At 37.0% G+C, this 12,164-nt stretch overlaps 1 protein-coding gene across 3 annotated transcripts in view; it reads left to right on the top strand.

Moving 5' to 3' along the window:
* PGM1 (phosphoglucomutase 1) overlaps positions 1–11,890 on the top strand; it is a 52,521-nt gene extending 40,631 nt beyond the window's left edge. For all 3 annotated transcript variants that reach the window (XM_032218268.1, XM_032218267.1, XM_032218269.1), the window contains 9 exons: positions 142–288; positions 448–573; positions 1,604–1,794; positions 3,631–3,785; positions 5,014–5,129; positions 6,298–6,433; positions 8,735–8,918; positions 10,198–10,332; positions 11,235–11,890. In XM_032218268.1, the coding sequence (XP_032074159.1) occupies positions 142–288; positions 448–573; positions 1,604–1,794; positions 3,631–3,785; positions 5,014–5,129; positions 6,298–6,433; positions 8,735–8,918; positions 10,198–10,332; positions 11,235–11,324 (1,280 nt within the window). In that variant the 3' untranslated portion in view covers positions 11,325–11,890. The remainder of the gene's footprint in view (positions 1–141; positions 289–447; positions 574–1,603; positions 1,795–3,630; positions 3,786–5,013; positions 5,130–6,297; positions 6,434–8,734; positions 8,919–10,197; positions 10,333–11,234) is intronic.
* The last annotated feature ends 274 nt before the right edge of the window (positions 11,891–12,164 follow it).

Below are 12,164 nucleotides of genomic sequence, written 5' to 3'. Positions count from 1 at the left end.
ATATTAAACCTTTTTATTATACTTGTTTTTAGAATGTGATATATTATCTCTGTTAAGTTTACATACAACTCTGATAAAATGTCCTCCACTTAACAGCTTTTCTAGAAGTCTATTTGTCTCTTAAAATCTATTTCTTATTAGGTCCTGCTCCTGAAGGAATTACTGATAAAATTTTCCAAATTAGCAAGACTATTGAAGAGTATGCTATATGCCCAGATCTAAATGTCGACCTCAGTACAATTGGAAAGCAGCAGTTTGACTTGGAAAACAAGTTTAAACCATTTACAGGCAAGTAAAATCTGCTTCTTCTTTCATTAAAAGGGTTCCCACTTGCATCAGTAGCTTATCTTATAATATTTATAATATTTATCAACAGCTTGTTCAACAGCAGTGGATGCTTTGATCTGATTAGTTTCTTCAATTTAATTTTTTGCTTTTGTTTTTCAGTTGAAATTGTGGACTCTGTAGAAGCTTATGCAAATATGTTGAGGAATATTTTTGATTTTAGCGCACTGAAAGAACTATTGTCAGGTCCAAACCATCTAAAGATTCGGCTAGATGCTATGCATGGAGGTATGTAAGATAATGTAAGTGCAGTAACTGTAAGCACTGACTGCCAGTCTAACCCAGAGATGATTTTGCAATTCCTTCCCTTTTCATATGCCTGGGAAAAAATAATCTACATTCTCCTGTAGATTGGAATCAACCTTACATAAGGACATCACACAAACACACACACACACACACACACACACACACACACCACACACCACTTCCCCATTATGGAAGAAGTTTATTTCTGGTAGAGCGAGGACAAGGAAAAGTTAGTTCATTCATAGCCACAGTGCGCAGTGGTTAGAGTGCAGTACTGCAGGCTACTTCTGCTGACTGCCGACTGCCAGCAATTTAGCAGTTCGAATCTCATGAGGCTCAAGGTTGACTCAGCCTTCCGTCCTTCTGAGGTGGGTAAAATGAGGACCCAGATTGTTGGTAACAATAGGTTGATTCTGTAAATTGCTTAGAGAGGGCTGTAAAGCACTGTGAAGCAATATATCTAATTTTAAGTGCTAATAGTATTGCTATTTCTTTGGTGGCAGCACATATCCTCTTCTTAATGTATAAGGATTATCATGTCATTTTGTTTTTGTAAATCTTAATTATAGTATAGAATCTATATTAATAGCAGAGCTATACTATGTCTTTACTGTAAACAATAACCCATTGAATATTTATAAACATTCACTTTTTCATATTTTTTATTGATATGGGAAATCTATTTGAATAGCTTGGAGATAAAATCTTAATGGATATTAACTTTTGAAGCCTTAAAGCAGGGATGTCCAACCTTGGCAGCTTTGACATGTAGGCTTCAACATGTCTGGCTGGGTAATTTCAGTAGTTGAAGACCATAAATCTTAAAGTTGCCGAGGTTGGACACCTCTGCTCTAGAGAAAGAAACATTACAACCTACTAGATTTATGCTTATAGCCCTTCAGATGTGAGTGGGAGATGGGGAAAAGAAGTTATCATTCATATTCCCCAAAATTTGTCACTTCTTTAAAAATGATAATCTCATGTGTGTTTTTATTCTTTGCTGAACCAGTTGTTGGCCCATATGTAAAAAAGATTCTCTGTGAAGAGCTTGGAGCAGCTGCTAATTCTGCTGTGAATTGTATACCTCTTGAAGACTTTGGTGGCCACCATCCTGATCCAAATTTAACTTATGCTGCCGATCTGGTGCAGACCATGAAGACAGGAGACTATGATTTTGGTGCGGCCTTTGATGGAGATGGGGTACGTATGTGCTTTTTGGATTTGTTTTTTCTTCTCTTTTGCAAATATGGAACATGCCAGGAAGCAGAATTGGATATATAGTTCATGCAGAAGTGGGACTGCCTTGATAGGAATAAATTGAATTCTAGTTGATAGCTTTACACCATAGTGTTGTTTGGGGAAACATGTTTGGTGTTGAATGTTAGAAAAGTATTCAAATTAACAGGTGACAAACTATGAGAGAAATCATAATTATCAGCAAGTTATAAATTATATTATGTTTGTCTGCATTAGTTAAGGCTGCCATTCATGAGAGACAGGGTTTGGTGTTGCTTGAAGGAGTGGAGGTCACAATTAAATTTTCTGAAGAGTATCAGAACGTAGGATGGTGACTCTTTGGATTTCCCAGAGGAGCATGGCTAAATTATTTGGTTCTTCTTTGGAGAGTTTTAAGGGTAGGATGAGAATAAGAACCTTTCAGAGGTGAACAATTCCCATTAATATCCTTAAAAATCATTTAAGCTTGAACCAAAACTTGCTCCCAAAATTCAACTACGTTGCAACTGAATTTCAGCAACAGTATCTTGGGATACTAGAAGACCACATTGTCACAATTGTTTATTTAAACAAATTATTCATTTCAAACAAATTATAAGGCTTACCATCTTTCTGCAATAACACTGAGCATCTACAATTACCAGTCCGGGATTACTTTATACCTAATTTACGGCAACCTTCTCTAACTCGCTATTCTTAGAATTGATATGTCCTCAAATGGTTTGAAGTTTAGGATAGCTGAGTTAAAGACATGGAGTTAAAAAGTTTGGAATCTGGATATTCCAATTCCTATTATATTAAAAACCAAGTCTAAATAGAACATTTTCAAAGAGTGCTGCTGAGCTGTCACAACTCCTTAAGGAATAAACACTGCATTAATCAATCCTGATAGTTTGTGCCATTTTCCATGTTTTTCATTTGGTAAAGAAGGTGCCATTCCAGTTACACATGCTATTAAGTGAATCCCTGCTTCTTTTTTCTTTTTTGTTTACTCATGTTACCAGTGGCAAAATTGATCTCAAACCCAAAATCTGCGGTGCAAATTTCTCAGCATTGCAGGAAAATTGCTATTCATTATTTCCCTTTGGTCTTCCAGCAATATACAGTATGTAAAATTAATAATGACATAACATTGCCTTAATTATAGGCTTTAGTGCTCATAAATCATCTAAATATATGCATTTCAATTTAAAGATAGGGCTTCTGTTCTCTAATAATTGGATAACAGTTAAAAGACTGCAAACAAAATCTGCTAAATTTTTCCTTTACAGATGATTGTTAAAGATAGAGGAGTCCCACTTTTTGTTTAGGTATTTACTTAAGGCAGTTATCATTTTTTGTTCAGTGAGTATAAAAATACATTACAAACTAAGGTATAAAATAACAGAAGAATTATTTACCAGTAGAAGGGAATATTTATAGCTCAGGGCTAACCTCAGGGAATTTGTTGCTCTCTGAACTTGGTAGTTTTTTTGCAGATGTTTCATTACCAAATGGTAATATTATTAGATAGAGCTAGCACTGATGAAACATCTGTAAGGAAAGAACCAAGCTCAGAGAGAATCAAGGACTCAAAATTACTTACTTTCTGGAACTATTATAAAAAAACTGATTTAAAATGCCTAAAGAACAGTTCTGTAGATTGGAGTTTTTTTATAGAAAGGAATTGATCTCAGTTTTGTAGCCTCTGATTACTTAATTTGGGTGCTTTTCAAATTGCAGACATAGGAGACCAGTTAGAATATGAAACCTTTCAACAAGGTAATTTCTACCACCATTTTTTCTTAATGCCTTCATTAGGATCGCAACATGATACTTGGAAAACATGGGTTCTTCGTGAATCCTTCAGACTCGGTTGCTGTTATCGCTGCAAATATTTTTAGTATTCCTTATTTTCAACAAACAGGGGTTCGAGGATTTGCCCGAAGTATGCCTACAAGTGGAGCAATTGACAGGTAATAAAAAAACAACAACAAGTAGAATAGCCTTTCTTACTGAGCTTGATTACAAGCTGGGACTGAGCAACAGTATCTTTGATGGTCCCATCATTTCCCATGTATCTTTTAGCCAGTTTAGTTTTGCATCTAAGGCACCAGGCTAAAAAGAAGACTAGGGGTTCTAGTCCCAATTTAGACATGAATGCCGGCTGGATGGCTTTTTGCCAGTCACTCTGTCTCAGCCTAACCCACCTCACAGAGTTGTTGTGGGGAAAATAGGAGGAAGTAGTATTAGGTAGCTTTAATAAAATTACTTCTTTTTAAAAAAAGGCATTCTTCGAAAATTAAAATTGAGGCAGGGGAGCATCCACAATGAATCAGAATCACAAATGTGCGCAGAAGGTTCCTTGTGCCTGACCAGAAGATAAATGCAATTTTCATTTAAAAGCTAGACCATCAAGATTAGCTTTTCCCAGCTCAGTGCCGTTTCAGATGTGTTAGATTACAATTCCCATTTCTAAATAATGGCCAACCATTGTCCTTCTTTGGGGCAATGGGAGCTACAACCTATTCAGAAGAAATCAAGCTTATTCCATGCTCAGATTTAAGATGGTGAAATTTTCTCGTTAAGGTAGCTTAAGAATGAGGTTCCTTAGCTGTGACTATTAGGTTTTTTTTAATATTATAGTGCCACTAACTAAACCATTGTGTAGTTTAACATACCTGAACCGAATTCATTAAAAATTTATTAATTTAAGTTTTTTATGCAGAGAAGTCCACCAATAAGGAAAGATGTTAGAAATAAAATTAGGTGCATTTGGAAGAAAATGAATAATAATATTATTGCTAAATATATTGGAACGGATCTTGGCTTCAAGAACCTGGATGGGCAGCCAGTGAAGTTATGACCTTTTTCTTTTCTTTTTAATGACAGAACTGGACAAATAAACTACTTTTGAAACTCTTCTCCAATTTCATATGTAGCTTCTATTCCTGAAATGTAGACAAATGGTTAGCATTCTTTAAAATGTGGTTTCCCTCAGCAGTGTGCTTTAAAAGTTGAAATGTGGATTATACTCATCTTAATGCTGGCTACCTAATGACTGAGTACAATAAATATGAAAGGGATAACTTCTAAAATGGTATTTGTGATCTTGTTTATTAAATAAGATGCCCAACAGAAGTTCCTGTGTTTCTACAGTAAGTCATTCATCAATAACAGGGCTATTATTCCTGTCTTTTGAAGGGTGGCCAATGCTACAAAGATTGCTTTATACGAAACTCCAACAGGTTGGAAGTTCTTTGGAAATCTGATGGATGCAAACAAACTCTCTCTGTGTGGAGAGGAGAGTTTTGGTACTGGTACGTAAACATTCCTACTATTAATTATTTTTGTTACATTAGTACCTCATATTTCTTCCCAAACAAGACCTCTAGACTTTTAAGACCAACAGAGAGCTCATTCATGTAATAGTGGCTAGGTTTTCACATTGCAAGAAGTTCAACTTTAGTTCCTTTGGCTTATCAACCAGGTGACAGGTAAATCCAGTTAGTGCTTTTTATGAAGCCTATTATGTGCTTCTGCAATCTATCTGAAACTAGACTTGACTTGTGCAACAAACTATTATTACTGCAAGCCAGATTTTATTGTAAAGTTTGAAAAGCATGGCTTGGAGGCAAAATGCAACTCCCTTTTGTGATCCCTAGATTGGTGGACTCCAAATTGTTAAAATACATTATAAATGTGCTAAATACTGCCAAGCACTGCTTTTACGCTTCATGTCCCTCTATCTCTTCCCAATAGGGCCCTTACTCTTACTGCTTTAGAGAGTGTATTCCTTGACATGCCACTCAAAGCCTGGTGTGGCCCTCAAGCCAACATAAGTTATTCAGCCTTAGCTTAGCATGACAGATGAATTTAGCCACTATCTCTGAAATAAGACAAAGTGGTGGGCTGAGAATAATGGATTAAAATCTGTTTTATCTGATCAACAGAATTTAGATTGAAGATGTTTCTGTAGAGTAATAATTATAAGTGAACTAATGTGTTCCCGTGAAATCTGAATTCTTTGTAATAGCAAATGAGGTATGAAATCTGCAAAATATTAGTTCCCACATTGTAATCATACATCTGATATTTGTTAGTGAAACATTACATAGCTAGAGTTTCTATTTGTCTGCTTTTTTTCTGTAGTAACATCTACTACTTCTATTTATGTGCCTGGATGTTGGGTGGTAGGTAGGGGGTGGGGGGTCATTCTGTTTCAAAAGTGGAGAGAGACAGGCCTAACATGTTTATTTATAAGATATTACCACCCATCTTATGCAACATAACTGTGGATTGCTCCTAAACCACTATAAAAACATAAAAGTCCATATGGCCCTGTGTCATTCAGTACTTTAAAGGTGGTCCATACCTAGTGGGCCATCTACCTGGTGGGCCATAGGTTATCCAATCCTGCTCTGTTCCATCATTCTTCACATAGATGAAGGATTGCTTCCATTTATATATTGTTTATCTGTGATGCAGGATCAGATCATATTCGTGAAAAAGATGGCCTCTGGGCAGTGTTGGCATGGTTGTCAATTATAGCTACCCGAAAACAGAGTGTGGAATCAATCCTGAAAGATCACTGGCAACAATATGGGCGGAATTTCTTTACAAGGTAGTAATTTCATAGATTTGAGATGTGTTTAATTAGAATGGCTAAAATCTCTTCAACTTCCATGGAATAATCTATAGCAATAGCAATAGCAGTTAGACTTATATACCGCTTCATAGGGCTTTCAGCGCTCTCTAAGCGGTTTACAGAGTCAGCATATTGCCCCCAACAATCCGGGTCCTCATTTTACCCACCTCGGAAGGATGGAAGGCTGAGTCAACCCTGAGCCGGTGAGATTTGAACAGCCGAACTGCAGAATTGTAGTCAGCTGAAGTAGCCTGCAGTGCTGCATTTAACCACTGCGCCACCTCGGCTCATCTAATCTAATTAAAGGACACATATTCTTGGGAATCAAGAATTGTTTTTAAAATTCCAAATTAGAGATATAGAAGCTTTGTGAATGTTTCAGGTTCCCACAGTATATCGGACTTGCTTTTCTTCTATCTGCTGTGGATTTCTAATTTATATCTAGAACTGTTGGAGGATTAATAAAAAAAACCCCTGCAAAAATTTCACATTGCAAAATTTTGTAATATCAACACAATTTTCTTAATTGTCCTGTTATTGGGATAGCTCAGGAATTCTGGAGTTGAAGTCCACAGGTCATAATGGGGCCATAGTTGCCCACCCCTGCTTTACATTAATTTCCATCTACTACATCCCTGTGGTGATGTTACAAAATAATGCACTGTCTTTGTAGAAGGTGGCAGTCTTAGGTAACTCCGAAGATACATGGTTTGTGGAAGGGAGAATTTACCATGTTGTCTGCTCGTTCAGTGTGGCTAGTTTAGGAAGCCTGATGTGTCTTTTTCGCCTATGGGCTCAGCTTCCCCTTCACATAAATATCACCTTTGCTGTTGTGCTGCTGTACTTTCTGGGCTACTTCAGGGACATGTCTGCAGAGTGAGATATTTTAAAAAACACAGTATATCTAATACTTCCATAGAGTCCAAGGGGCCCGTACTACTTCAAAGTAATGGAAGGAAAGAGGTCTCTAAGTGTGGATTTTATCTCTCTCCATGGATTCACTTTCTTGAAGTTCCCTAGCTTCTTAATGTTGGTCATACCATGACTATATTTGTGACTATGAATATAGTGCATATCTCAGCAGGTTACAGTGCCTTGCTGATCTCATCTTACCTAGGGAACTAAACGGGGATAGTCTTGCATGGTGTATGAAGCAGAGACCACTAAGGAATCCCAGGGCTAGAGGCCAGAATGAGAAGCTGAAATCTCCTGGATGAAAGCAACAGCAAAGCGGGTCTTATTGTTCCTTCTTACTGAAAATTACATAGAACTACCCATATGTTTCACTTGGAGTTAAGTTCAGTTTGGAAAAGGTTTTACCAACAATTACATGCCAAAAGCTGCCATTATATATAGAGATTCTTTATTACAGTCTTTATTCTAGGATGTAAAACATATAGTAAACATAAAACTAATATTTATGAATTAATTTAAGTAAGCATATCAGTCAAATTGTTGCACATCATCTATGCTTGAAGAAATTGTGTGTCTTTTGAGTCAGAAAGTAAGAGTTATAAATAAAACGTATAGGAATGGTCAGGGAATTTAGTTCAATAGGAATGTCGGCTGGCAGGCACCAGGAGACGTGCTTTTGCTGCTGTAGCCTCTGCCCTTTGGAACATCCTTCCTTCAGAGACTATATGGCCCCGACCCAATTGCCCTTTTGCAAGGCCTTAAAAGCTTGGCTAGACCCCAGGCCTGGAGTCCCGAATGTGTCAAGAACACTGTTTCTTAGTTGTACTAATAATTGTACTCATAAACAGGTGCTGTTTATATTCATTTTTGTACTGCTTTAAACTGTTTTAATTGTTTTAGAATTGTTCACTGCCCAGAGTGACTACACTGAGTGGGAAGCTATACTAATTAGTTAATTAATTAATTAATTAAAATGTATGCACTTATAGTACATACAGATACACATATACGTTAAACATTTTCATCTATCTTTTTTCATAAAATAGTCACATGTAATTCTATATGTAATAAATAAATATCTATGAAATGATCTTACTCAAACTTAGAACACAACAACAGCTGAACACTAGTTTGCTGAGAGAGAAATAAGGCCAGGGTGCAGGGGGGGGGGTGAGAAATACAATTCTATCATTTATTTTAAATAATGCTAATTAATGCTTGATTTGGTCTGCAGCATCCGAGCTCTTCCATTTTCTGCCCGAAAAGAGGAATAAATGATTGCATACAAAGTTCTAAAACAAAACAGGGGATTGGACGGCCGGTTGCTGTCTTTTATGATCAAACTTTCCTGACTATTCCTAGATATGATTATGAAGAGGTGGATGCTGATGGTGCTAACCGGATGATGAAAGATCTAGAGACTCTGTTCTTTGACCGGTCCTTTGTGGGCAAGAAGTTGTCAGCTGGTGACAAATCATTCATCGTGGAAAAAGCTGATAATTTTGAATACAGCGATCCTGTAGATGGAAGTATTTCAAGGAATCAGGTTGGCAAAATGTTTAAACTGGAAGCTTTAATATCTGGGGAAAATATTCTTCTTTTACCAATATATTTAACAATGTTATTTTTAGCCCTATGCATACTTTTGTAAAAATTAAACAAAATTCAAATTAAGTTATTTTTATTCGCAGTTGCTGTAAAAGTGAAAAGAACTTTTACCTGGATTTCTTACATGTTTAAAGAATTCAGATGGATGGTGATTATGATGATAGTGATGATGATTATTTACAGCATAGTAGAAGACCGATAATTACCTTTTGGTATTTAGAAATTAATAAAAGTTTACTAATAAATAGCTTTCTATATATGTCACTATTGATAGCAGTAATTTAGCAAAACAAATCATAACATACCATCTTTGGCCTTGGCTGATATTGAAAAAAATGAACAAAGTTGGACCATCAATATGAGAACAGAAATTCACCTGGAGATTCCTGTCTATAGGCTAGACTGGGGGTTAAACCAAAAATAAATGCTGACAGATCCGTATTGTTGCTATCAACACATTAATATTGACAGCAGGAGCTGAACTCAGTGTAAGGGAGATGTTACCAAAATCCTAGCAATAACAGGAACATTTTCTTTGCTGTGATTCTATTGCTTATTTTAATTAAAGCTTGGTTAGCCTTGGTGGCTTATTCTGAAAGGATATGGCCCAGATAAATTACATCTACCATTGCCAGAATCCTATGTTTGCTGAACTAGTTTGATCAAAACATGTAAAGATACTTAAGAAATGTAATTTATTTGGGAAAGAATGATATATAACCATGATGGCGAACCTATGGCATGCTTGCCCGAAGTGGCATGCAGAGCCATGTTGTCTGGTACACGTGGCGGCGGCCATTCCTCTTCTGGGTTTCTGGTGCACATGCGCGTGCAACAATCAACTTACCTGTGCACATGCGCACCAGCCAGATGATCATCATTTGGGCATATGCACCAGAAACTGGAAGACCAGTTGGCTAGTGTGCATGAATGTGCCGGAAACCACAAGTTCATTTCCCACACGTGCATGCCCCCTGGGCCTCTCCTCAGCTCGGTGCCAAAAAGGTTTGCCATCACTGGTATATAAAATACATAAATTAATGTTTAATTGCTACATGTTTTGAAGCCCGTGCAGCTCTGCATAGCAAAATAACAATTAAGAACTTTTCTTTTCAGGCATATTATTAAGATTGCCATATAATAGCTAGAAGTCAATGAAAGTTTTTTTATAGAATAGATTTCCCTGAAATTCTTTTTCTTTCCTTCTTTCTATTCAGGGTTTGAGGCTCATCTTTGCTGATGGCTCTCGCATCATTTTCAGACTTAGTGGCACAGGAAGTGCTGGAGCAACTGTGCGACTGTATATTGACAGCTATGAAAAAGACGCACCAAAAATATATGAGGATCCACAGGTAGGTTGAATTGCCAAGCTCTGTCATCTTTTCAGTTTTTTTCCCCTAATCTTTTTCATGCATGTAAAATCACTGAAAATGTTATTAGTATCAGAGTCAGGAATCTATGTTACTTATGTTATTGGGTCATAGATTTATTGGTTGTGCTGATGCTGTAATTCTAATTTGTAAAATTCCTGTTGCAACCAATGGATCAATACTGCAAAGAAAGCAGACCCTGCACTTATGGGGAAGCAGGAAGAAAAATAAAGCAATTAGGACTTATTTTGCTTTGTGAGCTATAGGAAATATTAAAGGCTTCTTTTCTATCTCTGGTTGCAAGAATTACTGTATGCTGAATGCTTCCAGAATTCCTGTTTCATAGTGTGAGAATTTGTTTACCGAATTAAAACTATGCAGGAGTGTTGGCAGGGTGTCTGCAGGATCTAGTCAGAAATGTCAAGGTAACAGCCATGATGTTGCCTGATGCTCATTTTAAAAAAAGGAAGCGTTGATTACAGTCATGGCTACCATCTTTGACCACACCCAGCAGACCTCCTAGTGTGACAGTGTCCATGCAGGTTTCTAGAATCCTAGTTTGATCTGAAGAATTCTGAAGAATAACAAGTAGATGGTTGCAGGAGACAGCCAGGCTGAACCTGAGGGCAGAGTTAAACACATCATCAGTTGGAGTCTCTATGCCCCCTTCAGAAACCCCGCACCCTCAAAGTCCATTGACTCTTACATGGCACTAATTCACCTGATCATTATAAGTCAGAGTCTTATATATAGGTAGCATGAAATATACTCGTAGTAGTTTTGAACTCCACCCTGGCTCCTGACTCCTTGAACCTGACATTGGTTTCCAAAATCTTCACCAATGTTCCTATTAATTTTTCTTTTTTTCTCTTTCTTTTTGGTAGGTCATGTTGGCTCCTCTCATCTCTATTGCACTGAGCCTTTCCCAACTTCATGAGAGAACTGGCCGCACAGGACCTACTGTCATTACATAATGTAACACTTGAAGCCATCTGAATAGAAACAGTTTGGGTAGCTGGCTGCTCCCCATCGGAATTTGCTAATCTTACTCCCAATCATCAATTATCTCCATTCTCTCCTTCTCCCCACCTTAACACTGTATCCAAAAGCATTACAATCTGCTAAAGAGGTAGACATGATATTACAAGTTTACACTAAGTGTATGCTAATATACATTGTCTTTTTAGTGTTATCTATTACCGGTCTATGTTGCCTTTTGTTTTAAGTAATCATGGAAAAGATTACTGTGTAAAAACAGCAGGACTAAATAACAATATAACTTTATCAGGTGTGATCCAAACTGCCTCAGCACACAATTTGGGTGTGTATATGTATGTGGGTACGTATCCATATATTTGTGGGCAACATGCAGACTTTTTAAGTTTTGTCCCTCTAAAATTGCAATCACTGTGAATTGGTCCCCCTGAAATGAATACCTATGATTTCCTGTACAAATATTCAATTGCATCTTCTGGACAAAATTAATCATCAATATATACAAAATTAATCATATTAAATGAAATAAAGCAGTGTAACTTGAGTGAGTTCAATTTTCAAAAATGGAATTAGGGATTGCGCGCATACGATGCATCAACCAGGATCTCTGTGAAAAATGACACCCCCGGCTGCCAGTAGAGTATGAGCATATTCATCTCATGCATTGCCGTTGCTTTTCACATTATTATTTATAACATACCTAAGATGGGCTTGGCTTTCACACACATGTATCTTCCACATGCAAGTCCCAGCCTGCAATCTCATAATCTTGGTCTTTGCTTTACTGGATGGGATTATACATAGAGATATAGTTATTC

This window comes from Thamnophis elegans, chromosome 5 (assembly GCF_009769535.1).
Source record: "Thamnophis elegans isolate rThaEle1 chromosome 5, rThaEle1.pri, whole genome shotgun sequence".
In the NCBI taxonomy this organism is placed as follows: domain Eukaryota; kingdom Metazoa; phylum Chordata; class Lepidosauria; order Squamata; family Colubridae; genus Thamnophis; species Thamnophis elegans.
Note: the sequence above shows the minus strand (reverse complement) of the source record. Positions and strands in the feature narration are given on the sequence as shown.